Below are 24,468 nucleotides of genomic sequence, written 5' to 3'. Positions count from 1 at the left end.
AAGTTGATTTGCAATATTGATGCGATGCGTGGCTCGATTTTGAGCCGCAGATGAAAGTGACTTTTGGTTTTCAACACGCCAGCCTGGGATGAAACAGGCGGCGGCATTGCAGAAGCTTTTACAAAATAGCCAAAAACAAAACCAACGAAGGGCTCAAAGCTTTAGCCATAATTTCGCTCATGCTTGCCGTCTCTGCCTAGGTAGGAATGATCCGTCGCCTCGGTTAACCTGGTATCTCCCACTTAAATCTTACTCCCCAACAAAGCCTGCAGCGCAGCCCTCGTATCCCCCATGGTCTCCTTCACAACCTTCACCATCCCCCTGAACTCCGGAATCCCGGCGTCGCCCATGCACTCGTAGATCCAGCTCTCGCTCGTCGTGACCACGGCGCCGGCCTGCCGCAGCCGCGCCAGCGCGACCCCGACCTCCTCCCGGTTGGAGCTGCTGACCCCGTCGGCCAACACATACACCCGGTGGCCCGCCTGCAGCAGGTCCAGTGCCGTCTGGGTGACGCAGATGTGCGACTCGATCCCCACGATCGCCACCTCGCTGCTGCTGCTGCTTGTGTTCGGCGACGAAGACGAAGTGAAATGCGGGTGGGACGCGACTTCGGGCAGCCACATGCTGAAGCGGGTCTTGTCGACGTCGGCCTTGACGAGGGGTCCCGCCGCGGCGAGGAGGTCTTGCAGCTCCGCGACGGTGTCGCCCAGGCGGGCGCGGTTCTGCGTCGTCACGAAGACGGGGATCTGCAGGTCGGTGGCGGCGCGGAGCAGCTTGCGCGCCGTGAGGATCACCTTGTCGAATTCGAAGATGGCGGGGCGGAATTTCTCTTGTATGTCGCATATGCTTTTTTTATGGTTGCGTAGGTAAAAGGGTTAGTTAAGGAAAAACATGTTACTTGAATATATATATATATGGCCATATCTGAGTGCTGAGAAGTGAGGGCAGAGTGAAGGCTCACAAGATAGCTGGGTTCTCTGTGATGTCTTGGTGTTAGCGACTGAGTGAGTGTGTACAGGTGGGATAACGGGGAAGCCCCTACTCAACCGGCGCTCAGGGGTAGGGGCAGCCATGACGGACAATATAAACGTTTCCGTCGGATGTGAAGAATGGGGATGGATAGTGTTGGATCCAGTAGTATTCCCTCAAAAGAGCAAGTTTGACTGTTCGTCCGGGGATAATGTTCTGATGAGGCGACTTCTCACAGTAGCTTGGATCTCGAGTCTAACTCTTCTCTCAAGGCAGGAGATGTTGTGGCGGGCAAGCGGATCGGCGGCAGCCGGGGAATAAGCCGACTGTACCCCGCATTCCCACCGGCATGGAAGCCGAGCTTTCGGGTCTCGGGATGTGGACTCGTGGGGAACCTGGAACGGTTCCAGCGACAACAGGGTTCACGGGGGAGGCTGCTGGAGCATAGGTAATCAGCTACAAAGTCCTGGGCTGCGAATCGCCGAGTCAAATACTGGGCACAGATCCATCCACGACAATGCGCTGTCTTCCTTCGAATCGCAATCTATGAGCAACATGTTCAAGCTGCTGCTGGATTTGGCCTCGTGAGACTAGGGTACCTGATAAGGCAAGAGGGTCTCGTCCATGGAAAAGGAGCTAGACACCCACACGGCAAGTCGATAATGGTGCTCAAGCGGATATTCGACTATCGGTCTACGACGTAGAGGGCCCAAGGCGGTTCCTTTTCTATGACCCGGGATGAATGTGGTCAATGGTTATCGGTTTCTCAGACTCAGGGGTCTCAGACTCAGGGGTAGTCCTCGGGGAAGTCGACGGTCCTAACTTTAGCCCTCCGCAGCCAAGACAGCTCATTGCTTGCCGTTGCCTGACGAATGCGATACAGCTCGTCCAAAAAGGCCGGGAGGAAGGTGCCCGGCCCCCTAACCTCGGGCCGCTCTGCCGCGAGCTCTGCAGCAATCTCGAAGTGAAGGGTAGCGGCAATTACCGCCGTGAGCCTGTCCGCCTTGCGCGATGCGATAGCAGCCGAGATGGCCGTGCCCAATGTGCAGCCTGTTCCCGTCACCAAGCCGAGATACTCATGGCCGTTGTCGATGGCGAAAACAAACTGCCCGTCACTGACAAAGTCGGTTTTGCCCGTCATAACAACCACATTCTTCTCCCGCGCTGCGAGTGCCAGCACCAACCTAGCCTTTTCTGACTCGTCTAGCGTGCTTGAGCTGTCAACGCCCCGCTGCTGCGCCTGGCTATCACCAAATACGGTTCTGATCTCGCCTTCGTTGCCTTTGATGACGTCGAGATAGCCATTGGCCATGATCGTCTTCACGGCGTCGCGTCTGATGGAGGTAGCACCGGCACTGTGGCTGTCAGCACCTTACTCCGAAGTAAGAGAGTCGGGAATCCATACCCAACGGGATCGAACACGACTGGCCGCCCGGCCTGGTTGTAAGCCCTGAGTGCTTTCAAGTAATTCGCCAACCCAGCAGGGTCTACCGAGCCCATGTTGATGACCAGGGCTCCCCCAAGCTTGCACAGATCAGGGGCCTCTTCTCCATATCCAGCCATGATGGGGGACGCGCCAATGGCCAGGGCCACGTTTGCCGCGAAGTTTTGTACGACCTGTTCTACGTTAGGGACATGCTGCGGCAGATCCTAACTGGCCGAAAGACACCTACGATGTTGGTCATGTTATGAGAAAGCGGCGTGGCGTCGTGAACTGCCCGGATGATGGACGGCGCCTGAGCAACCTGTTCTTGCACGACAACTGGCTGGCCCATATCGACGCCAAAGGCTGGCGGACTCTTGACCAGCCCAAGGAGCTCTCTGGCGGCGCCTTCGGGATCCGGGGCTGCCATGATAGCGCTGACCAGCGCCACACCGTCTAGGCCTTTCTTCGCCGCTCCACTCTGGAAGATGATGCGCTGCAGATTGGACCCGTTGATGCCGCCTATGCACACGGTTGGTATGTCGAACCCGGTCTCGGCAATTTTCCCGAGTATCTCGCGCACACCAGCCGTGCCAATAATATCCTTGGTGTTCGTCTTGCTGCGTACAGTGTCAGATTTTACTAGGACACTTCCTTGGGACCAACCGAAGCGCTTACGTTGGTGTGGCATAAACGGTTCCGATGCCGAGATAGTCGGCGCCTCCCTTGCACGCCCGGAGAGCCTGTTCAACGGTGCTAACTGTGACACCTATGATGGCGTCTGGACCCAGTAGCTTCCTCGCAGCCGACAACTCTGCGGGGACCAGTTAGCTTCGCAGAGTCAGTGAGCAGTAATAAAAGGCTCACTTGCCCATGTCGTCCTGACCGATGTGGACGCCCTCGCAGCCCACGGCCAGGGCCACGTCGACGCGGTCATTGATGAGCAGCGGCACATTGTACTTTTGGGTAATTCCATGAAGCTCCCTTGCGGTCGATATCATGTCTGCTGTGTCGGCCGTCTTCTCGCGGAGCTGCACGACCGTGACCCCGCCCCTTAATGCCTCCTCGACGACATGGGCGAGCTGCCTGTTGCCGAGAATGGCCGGGGTCGAGTCAGTGACAAGATACAGCGAGTAGTCTACTTTTGGTTTCCCCATTTTGAGTCTGTGACGCATTGGGAATTTAGAATCACAAGGTTAAGTCGAAACGGGCAGCATCGTACCACCGTAAACGGATGAGACCGATCATGGGAAGAGGATCCGGGACCGGAGAAGTGGGGCTTGGTGGGCCATCAAATCGGCATTGGTGGGCCCCGAATGAGATCGGCCGGGCGTCAACCGCTTCATCTGATTCCGCACCCTTCTGACGTGGACACATCAGGAATCAAGACCAAGTCAGAGACCCAAGCCTAGTAACTTAGGCTCTATGTTTCAAAATATTCAAACTTCACATTTGCCGGCTGGGGAAGATGTCTGCTTCGCATAGGCGAATGGGACGCAGCCAATCATCATCGCGTCGACGGGGGGAAACCTGCTGAGAAGTTGGATCCCCCCAGTTGGGCACACTGCTCTGAGCTTTCTCCTAAAATACAAACCAAACAGCCGCATCAGCTCATTCACACTACCGCATGCCCAAGGTACTGTACAATACAATCAAGGGTTGTCTCAGATGGAGTTCGCGACCCAGGTTCTCGATGCCACTGAAACCGAGAGTATCGAGTCCCAGCCAAGATGCAATGAAAGCGTGAATGGGATGACGGACAGCTTTCTCTGCAGCGGCTGTCGATCCCTCAATCTCCATTCCGTGGTTAAGCTGAAGCTCGCTGGGCGAAAGTTGCCCATCGATACCCGGGCCAAAGGCAGGCTGAGACCATATACCTGGGACGTCGACTGGTGGCACGGCATACGGGCAGATTCACCATGCCGGCTCTGTCAGATCATCGCGACCCACAACGGAGTAGACTGGGATCCGAAGATTGCCGCCCACTCCGCGCAGACCTTCTTCAAGAGCGATGATGTCGCAGACACTACGGTTCTCCAGCTTCCCTGCTATCCCATCACGTTGCTCATTCCCGAGTGCGACTCCGACCATCGCCAGCACGGAGGACGGCCACGCATTGCCGCGCGGGCCATCGATAGCCACCGCGTTGACACTAGCTTGCTTCGCCAGTGGCTGCATGATTGCTTTCAAAACCACAAGCCTTCCTGTTCAGGGGCATTTGCCGATCACCTGGCCGGTCTGAAGGTCATCGACTGCCAGACACGCAAGATCGTCACCGTCCCACACCACCGCAGTTACGTCGCACTCAGCTATATCTGGGGTCAAACAGCAAGTGACGCCGTCACCCAACCACGCCAGCCAGACGATCCCCTATCCAGCAACGTACCACAGGTGGTTGAGGACGCCATGATTGTTGCAAGGGAAATCGGGATCCCATACCTCTGGGTGGACCAGTATTGCATCAATCAAGCCGACACCGTCGAGAAGCATCACCTCATCAGGCACATGGATAGGATCTACAGTGGCGCGACACTCACTATCGTCGCCGCCGCCGGCGACGATGCCCGCTATGGCCTCCCGGGCGTGTCAAGGGATCGACGGCACCAACAAGCCTCCATCGTGCTTGGCGGCCGCCGTCTTCTTGCCTTTCCAGATGCCACTCAAGACGTGCGACGGTCAAAGTGGTCAACGCGAGCCTGGACCTATCAGGAGGGCTTGCTTTCGAGACGGCGGCTGGTATTCACCCATTCCCAGGTCTACTTCCAATGCACGAAGACATACTGTTGGGAGTGGCTCTCCATGCCGTCCAACAGCACCGGACGACAAGTCCCCTTATACCGCGTCTTCCCCGAAGGTGTCATCGGCCAGCACGCCGACGACATTGTGGACAGGCTGCGTGAATATGCCCCGCGCCAGCTAACGTTCGACTCGGATGCGCTCAACGCCGTTCTGGGCATCTTTCAGCTATACCAGGCCAGGCAGGTCTACCACCTCTGGGGCGTTCCGTTTCTCGCAGACAGCGCCCGCGGGAACGTGGAGAGGAATTTTGCCATGGCCTTGGGCTGGACTAGTGACCCATCAGAGGCAGCGGAGCGTCGACCGGGAATGCCTTCGTGGAGCTGGGCTGGCTGGAGGTATGTCTCCAGCCTCGTCGTGCCCTGGGCCCCTAAGTACTGCTACTCCGTTGAGCCTCTGCCTCTTTCTGTGCGTGTCTTCCGGCGCATGCCGCTTCCCGAGAATGAGATGTCTTTGGCCGAGTATGTCGCTCACATCGCCAACGGCGTCGATTACACCAATTTCTCCCAGTCACTCAGGGTCACCGGTGCATCCTCTCGGTGTCGAATACGCAGCCGCTCCGAGTTTGAGGTGGCTTTTCTCCCCAGGCAACTGATGGGCGAGGGAACGGTGTCTACTGTGAACGTGATGGCGGCCCGCGGCGCCGACTACTCTCTCCTCTTCCCGGAGCCGCTTGATATTCTCTACCTCGGGCATGGGGGCAATTCCAAGGCGGTTATCTTCCGCTTCGTGATTCTGCAGGAGATGCTTGGCAGTATACGATATACCAGGGCTGGGACGCTCACCATACATTATGTACCTCGGCCATTGAGGTGTGACCGTACGGGGCAGTCCGTCTACGGCGGTGCTGCTGCGCAGACCGGTGCGAACTCTCGCATGGCGAGCTGGCTTGCGGCCGTCAACGAAGCATTTCGGCAGACTTGGCAGGTCAAGAGCTTCACTGTATCCTAGCAGTCACCCCGATTTGCTGCTGTGGGATCTTCTGGTTCGTTGGGTTTGGGGATCTCTTAGACCTCTCTGTCAAGACCCCCTCACCGTCAGCGAGACGCTGATTGAAATGAAACGCTGGCCCGTGTCCTTGGTAGAAGAGTCGACACGGCCAGTGTTCGAGTTCACTTCGGTCGCGGGTCACTCCGGTTACCCCCCAAGAGGAATACCTACGTAGGTATGTATCATCAAGCAGAAGAAAGGTAAAATATCTAAGAGGGCAAGCAACCAAGAGCTAATACCACTTCGATATCCAGGCTTCACCGCGATGTCGATGTCGCCTTTCGCCAAAAAGCCTCCTCATCCCTGCTTTCCTCCCGCAGGCAAGATGAAGAAGGTGGCGATGGATCTCGCAGCCACCAACCCGGAGATAGTCCCGTCCGATGTCAGCGTGGCGTCCGTCGCGGATACATGTTTTCCTTCGTCCATACCGGGGGTGCCAAGCCAAGCGGGAGTCACGTATACTATACCCAGCTAACGAAAGGGATAGGCAACAGTAACTTCAAATAGCATGACCTCCAGATGCCGATTCCTTTGATGTTGGGGTAGGTTCGTTCATCGTCCTCAACCTGCGGCGAGTAAATACTCGAGCTTTCTAAGGGACTCGTGAGAAGGGGGAAAAGTCGACTCAAGAAATACCCGACGTGGCATGCGGGTGATTTCCTGGTAGCTGACCATGCAACATCCCTCGGAATTAAATCTGTGGGGTAAATCATCGTCTTCCCCATCCTACCCCAGATTCTGGCTGCCATCTGCTTGTAAGGATGGACCCTCTGATATCTGGGTAGGTAGACCCTCCCCAACGACGCCTCTTAGCAATGGGTCTTAATATTTACCCTCCAAAACGCACAATCTAGTCTCGAAGTCCCGAGAGGGCAAACGTTCTTATGAGGTTTTTTTCCCACGCTTGTTCATCACCGATTCCATTCTATGGTCCCATCTACCAATCCCGCCCTACTCTCTCGGCTTGAGCTCGAGCTGCTGGACTCGAGTCTTCGGTGCTCTCAACAGGACCTTTTTTCTTTCTTTAATGACCCCTCATGACATCTGATACACCGCATTTTGTCCCCAAATCGAACCCAAACAAAAAAGATATTCAGAATATCTCCCGCCTCAGATGGAGAGCTGTGCTGTCGACGCCTTGTCCAGGACTTCTTTGTATTTCGCCAGCTTCTTCGCAACCTCTCCGTTGCAGTAGTCCTCGACGATCTTGGGGCAGTTGCCGATGAACAGCTTGGGGTCGACAAGGCTGTCGATGTCGTTCCAAACGGGCTGCAAAGGCTTGAGTTTTAGCTGCCCTGCCCCGCAAATCTCCGTCCACCACATAAAGTCAAATCGGGCTCACCTTGAAGAACTCGGTTCTCTTGATGCGCTCGAGCAAATCGTTGCGACCGCCCTGCTGTTTCACGACATCGCTAGCTTGGTGTGACTGCCATCTTTGTCAGAGAGTGCGTTTCCCACAAGATTCAGCAGAGCCTTTTTTCAGAACATACCAGGACACGGATCTCCTCGTGGGCGTCTTGGCGGGAGACCCCATGGGCGGCAAGCTTCATCAGGATGGACTCGGTGGCCACTGGTAGGTAGACAGGGTATGTCAGTCTTGGAACGGCCACAGACAAGGGACAAGGGATTTCTGTCAACGACGTACTGAACGGAAGCTCCTGGTCGATGCGGGACCGGATAACGCTCGGGTAGATGACGAGACCGTTTGTGACGTTGTCGAGTGCCAGGAGGATGGAGTCGGCAAGCAGGAACTGAAGGCGTTTTAGCATGGCACTTGAGGCGGACGGGCGGAGGGATCTATTACCATCTCGGGAATGTCCATCCGGCGGATGGCGCCTGTGCCGGTCAGTGGGTAGACATTCGCATCATGGGGAAAGGCATTATCAAGTGAACTCACTGTCATCGAGTCTGTGGTATATATATGTCAGCATACTAGGACCGTCCACGGGGGCCAATTGGATCGAGACTCACGTCCTCTCAAACCACTGCGTCTCAAACGTGGCGGTGAAGTTGGCCGGCAGACGGGCGAGCTTGCGGCCAAGGGCGGTGATGCGTTCAGACCTCATGGGGTTTCTCTGAAATCTTGTCAGGGACTGTCTAAGCGGATAGCAGGGAGGGCAGGCCCTCTCTCACCTTGTAGGCCATGGCTGAGCTTCCCTAGGAAACGTTAGTAAATGATCCAGTGGGATTTAGGGAGTGACTTCTCACAATCTGGCTCTTCTCGAACGGCTCCTCCATCTCCTTCAGGTTGGCCAGGTGGCGGATATCCGAGCAGATCCGCTCGGCCGTGGCGCCGAGGGCGCAGACGGCATTGGCAACCCGGAGGTCGACCTTTTAAACGATTAATAGATGAATCAGCGCGGGGAAAGCAGTAGGCTCACCTTTCTGGTGTAAGTCTGAGTGGAAATGGCGTAGGTGGATGGGAACCCCGCCTTCTTGCAGAGGATCTAGGGGTGGTGTAAGCCAGCAGGGCACAGAGACAATGGCGCAGATAGGTCACTCACCTCGTTAAGCTTCGTGATCTTCTCGGCATCGCCGTTGAACAGTTCGAGGAAGGTCGCTTGCGAGCCAGTGGTGCCCTGGGCGCCCCTGAACTGGAGCCTCTCGCGGACCGTCTCGATGTCCTCCAGGTCCATCATGAGCTCCTGAATCCACTGCGCAGCACGCTTGCCTGGGAGTAGATTAGTATACCATAGCAAGACTCGCGGGACAGAGAGGATATGCGATCCGTACCCACAGTGATGAGCTGGGCCTGAGAGGGATCTTAGTATGGGTAAGTAGGTAGATACCGAGTCAGGTTCGCTGCTTACCGGCTGGTAGTGCGTGAAGCCCAGGGTCGGCATGTCCTTATACTTGAGCGCGAATTCTTGCAGATTCTTGATGACCTTGGCGAGCTTGGGAAGGATGAGATCCAGGGCACGCTGCTGGAAGATCAGGTCGGCATTGTCGGTGACTGCGAGGGGTGTTAGCATGATTGACACATCCAGCAGACGAAGGAGAGCGGTCTGTGCCAGGAGAGAAAGAACCAGCGGACTTACCATAGCAGCTAGTAGCCTGTGGCAAGTTAGGTACTCATCGCAACCAATTGTCTTGAATACCAAAAGGTGTTGGGCCAGATATCTGATCCCGCAGCCAGGGAGACGTGGGCATAGTAGCCTGAACTGTCACTTACACCGAGGTGGATGTGGCCAGCGGCAGCAGGGGCATCCTGAAATCACGGTCCAGTCAGCCCGGGAACGGTAACTACTGTCACGGCCAAACGGCCTTCCTTCAGGCGTCCATATTTTGGAAAATCGCATCATACTTCGCCATAGGCATGGACATGGGCCATGACGTCGTGCTGTGCACAAGTCTGTCAGCCCACTTTTGCTTTCACTTTCATTCATTTCTCAACGAAGAGAGAGAGAGGGAAGTAATAATAGATAGGGCATATATACCCGAAACTTGGCCTCGTAGTCCCGAGCAGAGGCAAAAGCCTTGTCGGATACCACCACGTTCGCACGCATCTGGTCCAGAGCCTCGTCCGGGATGGGGAGTCCCAGCTCCTTTTCAGCCTCGGCAAGCCAGACCCAGAGCTGACGCCAGGTGCTGGCGCGCTCGCGGGCCGAGAAGATGGTCATCATCTCCTGCGAGGCATACCTCGTGCTGAGGGGTGTCTAACTTAGTTTTAATTTAAAGTTCTGGTTAGCCATCTGCGAGAGGCAAGAAAGAGAAATGGTTAGGTGGTCGGGCGAGAGCTTGCCTGGTACTTGTCGTAGCTCGACATCTTGCCCGTCTGATTTTGGCGTATCAATTTCACTTGTCTTCTGCTATGTGAAGCAGTCGGACGCTGAACAGTTGAGTGGCTGCGGGGGAGGGGTTCAAAAGTTGACTTTTTTCGGCTGCCGCTGTGGGGGAGCTTGTCGTCACTTGCAAAGGCCGAATCATCCTTTTCTTTCCAGCTTTGGGAAGACAATGACATTCACCGTAAAACTGAATGACATACACGGTCATGTAGGTAAGGTATGTATGGTACACACATATGGCTCATACACGTGTATGTCTGGTTAGGTAGGTAATTTCATATATTCTTCCCCTGGGTCACGACAGAAGGGTGTAACAAATCACTGAGCCTACGATACTGACGGTAAACCTTTTATTGTTACGCATACCTTCCCTGGTCAGGGTAATGATGTATTTCACCGGCACCCCCCGTTTTCAAACTTCCAGGCAGTAATCAACATGATAACAGCGTACGAAAACCAGTGGGGTGTGGACAACGGACATGGTGTTCGGCAAACGCCACTTGCATCCCAGGAGATTCCCCAAAACATCATGCCACACACAGCAAATTCAAAACACCACAGGACACGAGGTTCCGGACGAATGGACGATTCAATGCCCAGAGAACCCCCGAACACTTCGACACCCGGAGGCTCTTCGTTATCGAGAGCCGTAATATTTCGAGCGTACAGGTTGCGCCGAACATCGGCCTCTAAGTCAGTCCTCAGGCTGCCCCTTTACGGTTAGAGCTCATGGTGAGGCAGAAGCTTTAGGTAGGTAGGTACCTGTAGTTAACTCGAAAAAAGGGGCGCAAGGGCCCAACGATTCAAATCCAAGACCAAATGTGAGAATGCGCCTGCCTGCCCCTGAACGCTTCTAGATTCCTAATAATCCCGTCCCTCTTTATTAACCCCAAATCCGACAACGCCACAACTGACACGCCCTTGTTAGCCAATCCGGAACGCCCGTAGTAGGCTCATTCATTCCCTTTTTTGCAAGTCCGCTTCTTCCACGTTTTCTCTCTTCTTTTCTTTCTCTTTTTTTCACATTGCAAACCCCGAGTCGGTCATGCTGTTGTAGTTACCGAAAAAGGTCGCCCAGTCGACCGGGTCGCCGGCCAAGACCGAACTCCATTCGGCGGACAGGCCGCTCGTGACGTCCTGCCACAGGCCGGCGCCGAGATCCTGCATCAGGTCCTGCGTGGCGTCGGCCAACGTCATGGGCGCCGGATCACAGACCCGCGCTATCTGCGAGCTGGTGAAGTCGTTGCCGAAGCCGTTGGTCTGTTCCCGGACGTGTTAGATTAGTTGTTAATGTCTCCGTCCAGTAAAGAAGGCGGACCCTATTTCCCCCTCCTCCCCCCTCCTTTTTTCCCCCCCCCTTTTCTCAGAGAGGAGTCAACTTACAAGGAGATGGTCCCTCACGGTGCGAAGTTTCCGTGCCAGCTTGCTCCATGGATCCTCCGTTCCGCTTAATCCGCCGTGCACGGGGCTGCTGCGGTTGTTGTTGTTGTTGCTCTGCTGGATGCCGGCGATGCCTCCTTTCCTCTTTCTCTTTCGCCTCTCGGCCGTGAACTCCATATCCTCTATCAGCTGACCTATGACGTCTGAACACAACCAGCGGCGGGACCGCATCAGCTTTTCTGACACCTTTCATGGCACATGCATGGCAGATTGGGTAGATAAGGTAAGGTAGGTAAGGGATTGCTTCCTTACAATCAAAGCGCATCTCTTCTCTCGCGCTTGCCGAGTCCCACCCGGGAACCTGCAGGGTCGCTAGCTTGAGCATGGTCAGAAGGACATAGGCCATGTCGAACGAGGACAGGCATATGAAGCGCGGGTAGTCGCCCTTCTCGGTGGAGAAGCGGTTCGACATGAAGGCCTGCACGGCACGGGCGCACTTCCACAGCATCTCAATGTGCTCGGGGCCTGGGTCTTGCCCACCAGCCGTCGTCGACGATCCGACCACCAGCGGATCCTGCTCGCCGTGCCCGTGCGGGGATGCAATTTGAAAGGGACTGCACAGAAGCTCCGACAAGCTGTTCCCGTAGATGAGAACCTCGGCGACGTGGAGGTGGCCTACTAGGGACACTGTTTGTTTTTTTCGTTACACACATGTCAGCAGAGGGGGTACAATCGCGGCTGGCGAGAAAGGTCTCGCTCATCGGGCGTACCGTTGGTCCTGAGATGTGGCGGGAGGGTGGCGGCAAACGCTCGGATACGCTCCAGCAAGCCGTGAATGATAGCCGTCTGCGGGATTTGGCTCTCGCCGGGCGCGGGCTGGGCGGTGCGCCGGGCACTAAGTGCTTGTGAGATGCTTTGGCACAGCTGCTGTGCACGGACGAGGTGGACAACGAGCTCGTCGGTGGGGTATTCCATCTGGCCGTGGAGGGCCCGGCAACATGTGGCGAGGTACGACGTGTTCATGAGAGCCTCTGGTTTCTTGTTGGTAGTGAACGTTCTGAGAGGGAGAGAGAGAGAGCTGGTTAGTTCGGGGGCGTTCCGGTGTCCGTCAAGAGTCGAGGAAGAGCAGGGGCACTTTACATGGTCACCATGTAGTACGTCCCGGCAAACGCACGCATATGCTCCAGGGACTCGGTCGCATATTTCCCGTCTGCCAGCGTCTTGAGCTCTGTGGTCCTCAGGCTGGTCGTGATCGAGCGAGCCAGGAACAGGAGGTTGACCATCTGGAAGCTGTTGAGGTTGTAATGGTACCAAGCCATCAGCATTTGCAGCCCCTGCAGCAGATCGAGAGTCTTCTGTGGTTTCATGAAGGCCGCCTCGGAGATTTCCCTCAACAGCTCATTCCCCAGCGCAACCTGCCGCGGCCCGTCAAACAGACAGCCCGTCATCATGACTGCCTTCCAAAAGAAGGGCCTTTGTTCTCGCATCCGGGCCGATGACAGATGCGGCGGCACCACCGCGAACGGGAACAGATGGCCCATGTTGTTCCGATACTCGTCCAGCATGACCTCGGCCTCGTCTCCGTGAGGCCACGGAGGGATCTCCTTCTGTTCCGGCAGTCCTGATGGTTGATGGAGGTAAGGAGAAGAGCTTCTGTTGGAGTCGGCTGTCGTCGTCTGCGCCGATAATAGTCCAGGGGGTGCGGAGGGCGAGGTGGTTCCGGTCGTGCCGCCATGCTTGCGGTTGGCTGTGGGCTGCTGGTGTTCGGCTTGTACTTGAACCTCATCAAAGATTGACCGTTCCGGAAAGATGTGCCCGAATGGGGAGTCCCAGCGGTCCCGGCCGAAGGTGGGAAGCGGAACGTCCGCACAGGAGAAGTGCCGCGGGGGCAGGCGATCCTCGGAAGCGCCGGGCGGGCAGGGCGGTGCAAGACAGACAGGATCCGAGTCAGGAGGGGTGAGCACCGGGGAGCCCAGCCGCTGGACGGACTCGATGCGGGCCGTGAGATCCTCGAGGCGCCGCTCCAGTTCGGCAACCCGGGTGGGCCTCGGCTCCTTGCGTTTGCGCGGCGGCGCCGGCGTCTGGGACGAGCACGGCTTCCGTAACCGGTAGCATCTTCGGACCTGCGTTAGCCTTGCTTGCGTCTAACCATGCATCTTTTGGGTGCTTATGGGGGCCAAGGTGCCTATCGGCCCTGGGACACGGCACCTGGTGATAAGCCCGCAATGCCGGATACTCCGTCGGGCCCCTCATAATCAAGTATAAGACTTACCGCTCGCACTTCTCCTGCCCTACCGGCCCAGAGATACACCTGCTCTTCGCCCGCGCACAAGTAGCACACGCCCTGGGGCCCTTGAGACCCTTACTCCCAGCAGCAGCAACTGGCACACCCGCCGTGGCCATGCCGCCCTTGACACCACCTTGTCAGCTCTGTATGTACCAAGCTAAGCTGGGTGTGCTGAACAGCCGAGAAGCGGAGAGCGGAAGCGGAGACGGACGATTCAAGACGGAGGAGGTCCTAGGCAGGAGCCAATATAGAGAGGCAGATAGTATACCAAAACAAGATCGCCGTGGCAACTCTTGCTGACACCTGGTACGTAAGGGAACAGAGGAGACAAGTCAACGCAATCCCAAACACTAACTGAAAAGTTAAGGCAGTCAAGTAAAAGTTCCTGCCGCATTTGACCTGGATATCAAGATTCAAAAATCCCATCCACGACGACAACCACGAAGGATGAAACCAGGATCCCTATTCCAAGCATAAGCCACCGGCCGGTACGGATGCAAGTCAAATCAAAGCCAAGAAGAGTCATCGCCATGCCGCTTACATCTCCATGCAGGGCATGCTACATCGTGTTATCTACACGGCACGGCAATGTACAGCCTCCCAGGAACACTGTACCAACCACTGGTCCAGTGCAACTGCGGCGACTTACACGTTTGGGCCGATCAACGAAATGGAACGGAAAGCCAGTCTCGCTCCTGCTCCGTCGGAGCAACTCACTTAACTCCGGCTCCGTTCCTGTGGGGCTTCGTGCTCGAGGCCTCTCATGATTGGATAGAGCTGATAGGCATAGGAACGGTCACAACTTCCGAGTCGTTTCGAGACGCGTAAACCTTGGTGGCTGTGCTTCATCCTTCGTTTTGTTGAGAATCAGCTGGCTTGTTATGACGATGCCGAAGGATACGACCGCTCAGTAGCACGGCAGGGAGGTCTGGGATCAGTGGGATGGGGCCAACAACCCTGAACAACAAGAGCATCGAGGAACTGCAACACATTCAGGGGATACGATATTGCTTCAGCTCACGCAGCGGTAAAAGATGCCGCCGCCCAAAAAAAGGTAATGGCAAATCGACTTCTCAACACGAGACGGCCCGCCAGCGCTCTTCAATTCTTTTTGTGCTTCAAACAATTGTTTGTTATACACCGCGTATATGCGGCACAATGCAACCACCAAACGCTATAGCAAAATGCCCCATTGGTGCTGCTCGCTCGCTCCAACGAACGTTTTTCATACGTCTTTGGTCTTCGGGGAACCACAGAAATATGTGGTAGGCAGAGTAGGTACTTTAGGGAGAGACAGATACGACAGGCCAGACGGGTCCGGTGAGCTCCCCTAAATAAGTAGCAGCAACCAGGCGTCCGGACGGACAGGTTCACCGACCGACCGACCGGCAGAAGAAAAGAGAGGTCTCTCTTTCTCTATGAAAGAGAAAGAGTGAGTAGACCAGGGGCGAAAAGAGAAGCTGCCTAGGCAGAAACGCTAGCGCTTCTCAGCCCTTTCATCTCCCTCTCCAGAAGCCTCTCTGTCAGGCCGGGCATCACGACGGGCGAGCCGGACGCGGCGTTGCGAGCCTCGAGTTTCTCCGCCTCAGCAGCCTGCAGCAGCGTCCTCGCCGCCTCGGCAATGCCCAGCTGTTCGTCCGTCCAGAGCGGCTCTTCGGGGGCGGCATTCGGCTCGCCGACGCCGATGAAGCCGCCCATGGCCGCCCACTCGCTGGTGCGCTTGATGCCGAGCTCGGTCCAGATCGATTCGATGGCGTTGACCAGTTCTTCGCGGTACTCCTTGGTGTGGCCGGGCGTGGGCGTGATGCGCAGGCGCTCCTGCCCCACGGGCACTGTCGGGTAGTTGATGCTCTGCACGTAAATGTTGTGGTCGTGGAGCAGCTTGTCGCTGGCCTGCTTGGCCAGCTCGGCGTCGCCTACCAGGATGGGTACGATATGGCTCGGGTTGGGGATCACGGGGATGTCCCGTGCGCGCAGGGCTTCCTTGACGGCGCGCGTGTGCAGCTGCTGCAGCCGGCGGTCTTCCTGGTGCTCCATTTGGTATTCAATGGCCGCGCGGGCGCCGGCCATGACGGCGGGTGGGAGAGAGGTGGTGAAGATGAAGCCCGGCGCGAGAGAGCGCACCGTGTCGACGAGCTTGGCGCTGCCAGCGATATAGCCACCCACGCAGCCATAAGCCTTGCCCAACGTGCCGGTGATGATGTCAATGCGGTCCATGACGGTGCCGCGGGGCCGTCCTTGGACATGCGCCTCGTAGTCGAGGTGCTCTGCCACACCCGCGCCATGCGGCCCGTACATGCCAACCGCGTGGACCTCATCTAGGAAGGTGATGGCGCCGTATTTGTCGGCAAGGTCGCAAATCTCCTCAATGGGACCGATGGAACCGCACATGCTGTAGACTGATTCGAACGCGATGATCTTAGGGACATGAAGCGGCAGCGACGCCAGCTTCTCCTCGAGATCCTGCACATCGTTATGCTTGAAGATGATCTTTCTCGCGCCTGAGTGACGGATGCCCTGTATCATCGAGGCATGGTTCAGGCTGTCCGACAGGATGACGCAATCGGGCATCTTGCTGCCGAGGGTAGCCAGAGTCGCATCGTTGGCCACATAGCAGGAGCTGAAGACCAGCGCCGCTTCCTTGGCATGGAGTTTGGCAATTGTCCCCTCCAGCTCGACAGCATGCTTGTTATGGCCCGAGATGTTGCGCGTGCCACCCGCGCCGGCGCCATACTCATCAAGCGTCTCGTGCATCGTCTTCAGAACATGCGGATTGCGCCCCATGCCCAGGTAGTCATTGGCGCACCAAACCGTTACCTTCTCGTCCTTTCTCGACATGTGAGCGCGGGGGAACTCCTTGGCCAGGCGATTGATGTTGTTGAAGTAGCGGTACGACTTGTCCTTGTGCTTCTTCTCGAGCTCATGATTGTAGAAGCCTTCATAGTCGAACTTGGACCCCTGCGACACCGGTGCGCTGGACCGCGTGGCGGTAGCCGGGTTCGAGGCGCTGACATGCTGCTTGGTCGGAATGCCGGGAGGTAACTGGACTGTAAGCCGGGTATTGTCAGCAGGCGCTCTCCTTCGGCTGTGTTTCTGCGTGAAGACTTTGCGTGACCAGGCCGAGTAACTGACCTTTCTCACGGCCGCCGAGCACCGGGGTATCAACGGCCTGAGCCTCCTGAGCACGGCTGGTGTGCAGCTTGGCCTTGCCAGTCTTGTTGTTGCCCGGGAATGTGGACATGGCGGCCTTGGTGGCAACACCAGGGAAGCCACCGGCATGGCCAAGGCGAGCAGACTGGATGGCCATGGCCTTGCCCATCACGGGGCAGCGGCGGGCGAGCACCTGCAGCTTGGACATGGTGCCACCGCAGGGCGAGGTCGCAGCCGGGGTCGCCGTGGACATGGCACGGAGCCCTGCGGCAGTGGCCTTCCTCATGAACGGGCACATGGCTTTGGACTGGCGCAGAACGGAGTCCATGGTCGCTGGTTATGAGACTCAAATTCAGTCGAACTGGTGTATCAGGACTCGAGGTTGTAGGTAGTGGGAGTTTCGTCGACAAATAGTAGGGGAGAGTTCAATTCAGTTTCTGCGATAGGAACGAGAGAAACAAGTCCTCCCGCCCGTTACTCTGGCGAAAACTTGAACTGAGAGACGGAGCTGTAGGCAGCGCACAACAGCGAAATGCACTGGCACAGTAAGACCAGAAGGGAAACAATTGGGATTTTGTAAAAAGGGTCAGAGTTGTCAGAGGCCGGCGAACACCGTCGAACGCAACAACGACTTCTGCCGACATCTTGATGGCAGGTCCACCTCTTGGTGGGTACGGGCCTCGAACTCGGAGTCTCGGAATCTGTCCTTTCAATGAGGTTCTGGCCGTTTTTCAAATTCTTGCCAATTCCCCTTCAATCATTGGATGGAACATACGAGCTTGGCCCCACTCCCATCAGGTCACCGTAACCTCCACTCTTGCGCCCGGCAAGCGTTACCCCGCGGTATCGGAGACCTTTTCGGGGCCTGATGCTGACACCACTTCCAGAGCTGCGTCGGCCGATGGCCCCTGTTACATTGAACTGTCAACTTGCACACTGCATGCACGTAAGCGAACCGCAACTGAAAGACAAGCTTGCTCTGCCACCCGTTTGAGGACCGCTTGTTCAAGTCCAGCAGGCTGTGGTAAAAGCCACCTGGTTAAAAGAAACCAGCGATGGCCGCTTGTGTTTAGGTACCCGTACATGTACTTGTCAAATACAAGATCTAACAGATCCCCCCCAAAAAAGACACCAACGCCCGAAGTCCGGCAGAGTGCAAGGGCCCGCGATTCTCGTCTTCCTCCGTCTCCTACCTTCCGCCCTTTCCGTGTGTCCCGTAGGCGAAGTGCCTGAATCTTCCTGTTTTCCTGCCATTACCCTCGAAAACGCCGTGCAAAAACAGCTGCAGCATAAGCAACCGTGGGGTATCTCAAGAAAGGAGAAGGAAAAAAGTTAGCGTGATCGGAAGACGCCTGCGCTCATTCTATAACCTGGGGCGATTTTGCTGAGTCACCGGGCCTCCTGGACCGTGGACGATCTTGCGGCGTGGTAGGGGGCTCGTCTGGTTCCGAGTCAATGAACCGTAAGAACCCTCGTGTCGGTCTGTCACGTAGTGTCGGTAGCGGGCCATTCAGCTCCGCCGACCCTACCGTGCGCCTCTCGGTCTTTATGGACAACTGTGCTGGTGTTTGCTGTTGCGATTCTTATGTCAGTCGTCATCCTTTGGAATGGCTTGGGGGTTGTGTCTTGGTGTCGGCGCATACGTTGATATCGGCCTTGCCCGTCCAAACTCGCTGCTTGAACTCGGCCTCGGCCAGGCCACTGAGTGAAGTCGCAATTCTCTCCATCTGGAGCCTCGTCAAAGACGCAAGCTGTTCAGGCTCCATATACCCAGAGAGCATTGCCTCGGCGAACCTTGGGTCTCGAGAGAATTTCTTGAGATTCTGCATCTTGTCCATCAACGGCAGATGCTCGATCTTGTTTTGCGCCCACACGCCTTTCACCCTGCTTACTAGGTCGTTCGGGTGATGCTTCACATGGCGTCCTTCTTGACACAGCCTATGATGAACGCTCAGCAATTCAGGGAACTCAAGATGTGTAGCCTCTACTGCTTGTAATGACGATGGCCCGCTCGGAGCAGCTGAGGGGGATCGCGTGGACGGGCTTTTGAAATGAGACCCCGAAGCAAGTATGGGCACAGGTGCTGCGGCCTTCGATTCTTCGGCCGTGGCATCATTCGGCCGAACCTCGTTTGGCACCGTAGTAGGCTGCTGATTGCCCGCGCTGGGTTGACCCGGCGAGACTTGAACGACAGCTGGAGGTGCAGAGTTAGGAACCACGGTCTGGTACAGGGAAGAAGGGTTGAAGAGCTGGCTAGCTAAAGCTGGAGCAGATGTCAAGAGTTAGCCGTTGTTGCCGTGGATGGTCGTCGTGCTACTGTGAAGGTAGCGGGGTGCTAGGAGAAGGTTTAACGCCAGGAAAGACATGGGGAACTGGTCGTCCTGAAGTGCGTTTATTCCTTAGATGCTCTGGCACCTTGATCTTGATGATCGTTTTGCTTCGATTCTTTGCGGAAAGAGGCACTGCTTGCGACTCACCGTCGATAGAGCGTCCCGGTGGCTGATATGGGTTGGGCGGCGAAGGCAGTGGCACGGCCGTGCTTCTCGGTTGCCGGATCCTCTCCAACTCCCTGCGTCGGAATTCCTCAGGGTTCTGGAGTCTCAGACGTTCTATCTCAACTTCTTCTTCCGCCTCTCTTTTCTCCTCCGGCGTAAGCTCATCCTTCTCCTCCTTCTCGAAGGTTTCGGTGGAAGTGATTTTCCTGATCAGTTTACCGATGTCTTGGCTATTGAGGAGCGCATCGAGGACTTGATCTTGGCCGAGGGCACCGGACAAATCTTCCTGATCCGGCATTTTGGGCATCACGAACCACTCGGTATATTTCCTGGACCATGGATCCGGGTTCTTCTTGTCCACCACCCGAGACGCCAGCTGGGTCTTGAACACGGCATTGTTGTGGATTGTGTCCTCGAAAGTGCCGCCAATCGTTAACCAGTAGACATAGACCGGCTTTGTTTGCCCGAGTCGGTAAGCCCTGCCAATTGCCTGCTGCTCATCGGTCGGGGTGTACTTGAAATCGAAAATGACTACACGGTTGGCGCCGTGTATGTTGAGGCCGATGCCTCCCGCTTTGGTCGAGATCAAGTACACCTGGGTGGCGCCATCGGCATTGAATTTTCTGATGGAGTCTTGTCTCCCGTTCATGGGAGTATTGCCATCGAGCCGCTGGTACACGACTCTCTGCCTCTTGAAGATGTTCTCGATATAATTCAGGGTGGGAATGCTCTGAGAAAACACAAGCACCTTGTCGCCCACTTTCTTGCACTCGTCCAAGATCCGCAAGAGAACGAGAATCTTGTTCGAGAGAGCGTAGTTCTCGATCTCCCGGACACGGACAACTGCCATCATCTTGATCAAGACGTCCTGGGGCATCTCGACATTCTCCTCGTCGCTGTCCTCTGCCTGTGCAACCCTTGGCGGTTTTGACGACTGCACCTTGCTGCCGTGCGGCTTCGTCTTCCCAGCTTCTACCGTCGTCTTGAAGATGATGGGATGGGCCAGGACATACCCAAGTTTGGCCACCAGGCTCCAGGCCCTCGCTTGACCGTTCATCAACTCGCTGCCCCGTTCCGTAACCCACTCGATGTACGTCTTGTATAGATCCATCTGTACCTTCGTCAAGGGAAGGGTCAGAATGAATTCTTTCTTCGTCGGCAGCTCATTCCTCAGAACCTGAATGTCCCTTCGGTGCACCTTGGGTTCCACCGTGGCTTTCAGGACGTGGAGCATTCTCCGGGCCCTTCTCTTCTGCTGAGGCTCGCTGTCCGCCCAGAGACCTTCTCTGATGGGTTTCTCGAACCTGTCCCGGAACTCGGCGATGTCGGCGAGATAGTTCGGCGCAACCCAGTTGATCATGGCATAGTAATCCATGACATTGTTCGTCAGCGGCGATCCAGTCATAGCGATGCGGCTCATCGTCTTGAAGTTGGCCGTCGCTTGATGCCTCTGGGAGCCAGGATTCTTCATGTAATGTGCCTCATCGCCGATTACCAGGTTGGGGGTCTCCTGCAGTAACTTGGCAGTCTCCTCATCACTTTGGGTAAGGGAAGTAAACAGGCTGTACCCAATGATCAGCACTCCACCAGATGACGCCCAAAGTCGGAGAGTGGTGGCCCGGTCGTTAGGCAAGAGCGACGAGTACAACTTCTGCACGCGGCCTAGCGAGCCATCGGGAGCCCAGATTGCGATTTCCTCGGACCAGTTATCCACCAAGCTCGACGGGCACAGAATCAGCGTCTTGGACACCCGCAGGCTCTCCGGAATCTGCGACCGAACAGACTCGTCCGGCGACGCTGACGCCTCGGCAATGACGACAAGCAGCGTGATCACCTGCATGGTCTTGCCAAGACCCATGGTATGGGCGAGCAAGCAGCCCTGGCGGACGCGGGAGTCGACAACAAGTTGGTTCCACATGAACCGGACGCCCTCGATCTGATGATCTTTGATCTTCCTGCCGATGTGGTCGTTGATATAGATGAATGGCAAGTCATCGGATTCCTTGGTAACATTGACGATCAGGCGGGTCTTGTTGCCAGGGATCGAGCCCTGTTCAGCCATCTTTTCATGGAACTGACGCTCGCGCCGAGCAAGCTCTTCGTTGAGCTGACGGTGATGACTTCGGAGATCCTGGGCTTTTCTGTCGCGCCGTTTGCGCTTCCGCCGCTTCTTGGAGGACGGCACCGGCATGTCATCCGCCGCAGATTCCTCTGAAATGCTGAGGTCCTCAGCAAGGTCCCGGTTTCCTTCAGCCTCTGTCTCCTTCTCCGCTGGCGTTTCCTCTAATTGCGCCTGAAGGACATTCGGCACCCGAGGGCTAAGATGCAGGAAAAGTTGAAGGACCTGCCCGAGGAACTCATAGAAGCCGGCAAACGAGTGCCCCTCTCGAAGTATTCTCTTACATGACATATCCGCCAGGGGCTTGGTCGAACATTTGGCGCTCTTGCTGGCAAAAGTGTCGAAGAGCCGACAGAGAAGAAACCCAACGGACTCAGCCGTCGCTGACGAGGGATCTTCAAGGGTCGGGCTCACATACTCGGCCCATGCTTCCTTGTGGTCTCGGTCCTTGATCGCATCATGGAGCTTGGCCTTTTTTGTGTCAGACCAATCGCAAAGTGCAGCGACCACAAGTCTCTCAGCATCCCGAACCCTTTGCCAGTGTTCAACTCCGATCTCTCCGATCTTTTCGAGGCTCTCAAGGTCATCGAAACCCGGGACCTGGCCAGGGGGTTTGACGGGAGATGGGGAATCCGGTATCACGATGATTTCTTTTGGAGCCGAAGTACTAACGGGGCGGGGTGTTGCCGGTGCTAGGGATTTCTCCGCCTTTATTTTCTTGGGCGTGGGCTGTACTTGGGGGCCATCATCGACAACCGGTTCACCAGATGGGGTCGCATCTACCGGCGGAAGCCCATTGTCCGCCTCGTCAATCGGGATGACGGAATCAGCACGGCCCGAGCTAGCCGGGACAGCACCCTGCTCTAGCTGTTCTAGAGGCGGCTCCGGATCGACCTCCATATCATCACCGAAAGAGGGAACAACGACGTCGTCGTATTCAATGAAATCGTCCAAGCCGTCGGAGTCGCTTGCTAACAGCTCTTCGTCTTCGTCGAGGACGGGTGACTCTACCGGCTTTTTGGCCGGTCGAGGGAGCGTTGCTGGTTTCGGAGGCTGGCGAGGGCTCTCAAGGACGTCGATGAGCCATTCCTGGTACTTCTTGTCGAAAACGCTCCTTTCAAGGTAATCAACGGCCTTCTGCTGGACGTTGTTCTCAACGGACCACTGCTGGCCGATGATCTCGTCGGTGAAACGGGCGATTCTTCGATGTAGCTGGCCTAGGAATTGCTTCTCCGACTTGATACGAGCTAGGCGGTCCGGATTACGCCGGGAATCCTGCCATACTGGCCAAGCTTTGCGATCCCACTTTGGCTTCTTCTCGATGAGCCAACGGGAATCCAACTCTTGGATGACATTCCGGACCACCTCGGCCACTTCCTCTTTGCTAAGGAGCCGTTCCTTTGCTGCCTTGGCTGGGTCCTTGCGGGCCGCCAGGGCCAACCGTTCTTCTTCCTCTTTTTGATACTCGCGCCAGGTCTCAGAGTCAAGACTCTCCTCATCGTCAGACTCTCCAAACACGGGCAGCGGGGCATCTTCGTTCTCACTGCGGCTCTGTTTGAGACGTTGAACCAGGTTCGACCGGAAGAACCGCTTCATTGCTGCCGACACTTGGATCCGGCGACCCGCAGGTATTTGTTTCCGCAACAATACAAATTCAGGATCGGCAGCATCCGTCTGGCCAACTAACTCAGGTCGGGTAAGCTCGTCGACCAACAAAATGCTGGTCCCGAGGAAGGCAGACGAATCGCCCTCATCGAACACGATCTCGGCTGTCCTCTGCGATATACCGTCGGCTTGGGTTGGTAGGTTCGAGAGAGCTTGGCCGGTAGGTTCGGCCGAGATTGTTATCGGTGCTAGCCTTCTCTTTTTCTTAGGTCTCTCTTCCGCATTTTCCTGCTCAAGGCTTAAGGCATCCGCATCCGCATCCGGAATGCCAGAAGATGCAAGCGCATCAGGGCCGGCAGATGGCGAGAGTGTTGGAGATAGAACCCCCTGGTAAGGGCTTTTCAACCTTGGCTCGGAAACAAGGTCGGTTGACGCTACCCCTGTGACGGGCGATGCTTGAACTATCGGCTCAAGTCGAGCCACTGTTTTTGACTCAAGTTTTACTGCCGGATTGTCGTCTTCTTGGTCGCCGCATGATTGGTTATTAGCCAGCTCTTGCCTCTTCCATTCACGGTACCCCGCGCTGGCCTTTCTAAACCGCTGGATGGCTTTCTTGAGCGACACTTGATGAGGGAGGCTCCTGACCCCCAGCTGACTCCACAGGTCGCGGAAGTCGAATTCATCCGCGTAGGTTAGAAGCGTTTCGCCATCAACCCCGCATTCACGGAGTTTTGTCTCGAGGGCAACGGAATCCGGCCATCGGTTTGCTGGCGGTGCTGCCCACGTTCGTTGGGCTGTGCAGAGTTCTCTGACCACTCGATCCTCATCCCACAGGAAAGGGTCGCTCTGGTCGTCGTCCCCCGCCATGTTGAAAAGGGCACGTCTTGGAATGCGAGACTGGGAGTCAGCAACGGGATCTTGGGATCTAACGAATATGTTGCAAGAAATTGCAAAGCTCGGGTAAACAATGTCTTTGAACGAGCGGATAGAATTGAGGATACTGAAAGATGAGAAATTGAGGGGTACCCAGTGAGATGATGTAGGTATGTACCAGCATCGAAAAGCTGCTGTATTTGAAATGCAAGTCGGTCATTTAGATCAGAGGGATACATACAGAAAAGAAAAGAGAAGCCTTGCCACGAGTTGTTCGCATGCGGCAACCTCAACCCGTCCGGCCGGTCGGGGCACAAGTCCGGGCACTCAGGTAAGAATGCTGCAAACTAGGTAAGAATCAACTCTGAACCCATAGAATCTCGCAAATCTCATGGATGCTCGATCGGGAGGTGTCAGTTCGCAGTTGTGTTGCGCGCGGATACTGATGTCGAATGTTGTGAGTAGAATGATGCTTTAAGAATTCTCACACTTTTCGAATCCGCCGAAGCACTTGTGACCAGAAAAGTGGAAATAATTGGAAGGGCCTTAAAGAAGAAAAGCGATTGTTGGGGGAAGTGATGTGAGAGGCGATGATC

At 56.1% G+C, this 24,468-nt stretch overlaps 7 protein-coding genes across 7 annotated transcripts; 1 reads left to right on the top strand and 6 right to left on the bottom strand.

Annotated features, from left to right (window-relative positions):
• Nucleotides 1–116: 116 nt before the first annotated feature.
• B0T15DRAFT_292674 (Isochorismatase-like protein) lies at nt 117–1,414 on the bottom strand. The gene is made up of 3 exons (XM_062863735.1): nt 1,043–1,414; nt 962–977; nt 117–846 (listed from the first exon to the last, which is right to left on the bottom strand). The coding sequence occupies exons 1-3, from the start codon at nt 1,071–1,073 to the stop codon at nt 243–245; spliced, it is 651 nt and encodes a 216-aa protein (XP_062717906.1). The 5' UTR covers nt 1,074–1,414; the 3' UTR covers nt 117–242.
• Nucleotides 1,415–1,756: 342 nt separating this feature from the next.
• Nucleotides 1,757–3,549, bottom strand: B0T15DRAFT_487355 (Hydroxyethylthiazole kinase family-domain-containing protein; the record flags this gene model as incomplete). Its single annotated transcript, XM_062866427.1, has 5 exons — nt 1,757–2,324; nt 2,375–2,586; nt 2,643–3,012; nt 3,071–3,206; nt 3,264–3,549. The coding sequence occupies 5 exons, from the start codon at nt 3,547–3,549 to the stop codon at nt 1,757–1,759; spliced, it is 1,572 nt and encodes a 523-aa protein (XP_062717905.1).
• A 71-nt stretch (nt 3,550–3,620) lies between these two features.
• On the top strand, nt 3,621–6,139 carry B0T15DRAFT_577274 (heterokaryon incompatibility protein-domain-containing protein; the record flags this gene model as incomplete). Its single annotated transcript, XM_062871056.1, has 1 exon — nt 3,621–6,139. Exon 1 carries the CDS (start codon nt 4,061–4,063, stop codon nt 6,137–6,139), a length of 2,079 nt encoding a protein of 692 aa, XP_062717904.1. The 5' UTR covers nt 3,621–4,060.
• A 1,149-nt stretch (nt 6,140–7,288) lies between these two features.
• On the bottom strand, nt 7,289–9,944 carry B0T15DRAFT_514178 (L-Aspartase-like protein; the record flags this gene model as incomplete). Its single annotated transcript, XM_062868100.1, has 18 exons — nt 7,289–7,447; nt 7,521–7,604; nt 7,669–7,748; nt 7,824–7,929; nt 7,983–8,014; nt 8,076–8,086; nt 8,150–8,253; nt 8,312–8,335; nt 8,387–8,509; nt 8,560–8,625; nt 8,683–8,849; nt 8,912–8,930; nt 8,989–9,131; nt 9,217–9,232; nt 9,351–9,386; nt 9,483–9,518; nt 9,616–9,823; nt 9,928–9,944. The coding sequence occupies 18 exons, from the start codon at nt 9,942–9,944 to the stop codon at nt 7,289–7,291; spliced, it is 1,431 nt and encodes a 476-aa protein (XP_062717903.1).
• A 1,039-nt stretch (nt 9,945–10,983) lies between these two features.
• On the bottom strand, nt 10,984–13,746 carry B0T15DRAFT_402976 (uncharacterized protein; the record flags this gene model as incomplete). The annotated part of the gene is made up of 6 exons (XM_062865185.1): nt 10,984–11,223; nt 11,347–11,546; nt 11,656–12,030; nt 12,114–12,400; nt 12,484–13,458; nt 13,616–13,746. 6 exons carry the CDS (start codon nt 13,744–13,746, stop codon nt 10,984–10,986), a joined length of 2,208 nt encoding a protein of 735 aa, XP_062717902.1.
• Nucleotides 13,747–14,996: 1,250 nt separating this feature from the next.
• B0T15DRAFT_292509 (pyridoxal phosphate-dependent transferase) lies at nt 14,997–17,454 on the bottom strand. The gene is made up of 2 exons (XM_062863734.1): nt 16,763–17,454; nt 14,997–16,677 (listed from the first exon to the last, which is right to left on the bottom strand). The coding sequence occupies exons 1-2, from the start codon at nt 17,106–17,108 to the stop codon at nt 15,095–15,097; spliced, it is 1,929 nt and encodes a 642-aa protein (XP_062717901.1). The 5' UTR covers nt 17,109–17,454; the 3' UTR covers nt 14,997–15,094.
• A 547-nt stretch (nt 17,455–18,001) lies between these two features.
• On the bottom strand, nt 18,002–24,272 carry B0T15DRAFT_292378 (uncharacterized protein). Its single transcript, XM_062863732.1, has 4 exons — nt 24,114–24,272; nt 19,258–23,882; nt 18,424–19,037; nt 18,002–18,351 (listed from the first exon to the last, which is right to left on the bottom strand). The coding sequence occupies exons 2-4, from the start codon at nt 23,864–23,866 to the stop codon at nt 18,139–18,141; spliced, it is 5,436 nt and encodes a 1,811-aa protein (XP_062717900.1). The 5' UTR covers nt 23,867–23,882; nt 24,114–24,272; the 3' UTR covers nt 18,002–18,138.
• Between the last annotated feature and the right edge of the window lie 196 nt (nt 24,273–24,468).

The sequence above is a fragment of the Chaetomium strumarium genome, assembly GCF_033439665.1.
Source record: "Chaetomium strumarium strain CBS 333.67 chromosome Unknown B0T15scaffold_7, whole genome shotgun sequence".
Lineage (NCBI taxonomy): Eukaryota > Fungi > Ascomycota > Sordariomycetes > Sordariales > Chaetomiaceae > Chaetomium > Chaetomium strumarium.
The sequence above is the reverse complement of the archived record's forward strand: the minus strand, read 5'-3'. Positions and strand labels throughout refer to the sequence as shown.

Excerpts from the sequence above, each read along its gene's own strand:
- B0T15DRAFT_292674 (XM_062863735.1), bottom strand. The coding sequence starts at position 1,073 with ATGGCTGCCCCTACCCCTGAGCGCCGGTTGA.
- B0T15DRAFT_292509 (XM_062863734.1), bottom strand. The coding sequence starts at position 17,108 with ATGGACTCCGTTCTGCGCCAGTCCAAAGCCATGTGCCCGTTCATGAGG. Across the intron at positions 16,678-16,762 it reads GCTCGGCGGCCGTGAGAAAG|TCCAGTTACCTCCCGGCATT; the intron begins GTCAGTTACTCG and ends CCCGGCTTACAG.
- B0T15DRAFT_292378 (XM_062863732.1), bottom strand. The coding sequence starts at position 23,866 with ATGGCGGGGGACGACGACCAGAGCGACCCTTTCCTGTGGGATGAGGAT. Across the intron at positions 19,038-19,257 it reads ACCGGGACGCTCTATCGACG|CTAGCCAGCTCTTCAACCCT; the intron begins GTGAGTCGCAAG and ends CTCCAGCTTTAG. Across the intron at positions 18,352-18,423 it reads CGGGCAAGGCCGATATCAAC|CAAACACCAGCACAGTTGTC; the intron begins GTATGCGCCGAC and ends GAATCGCAACAG.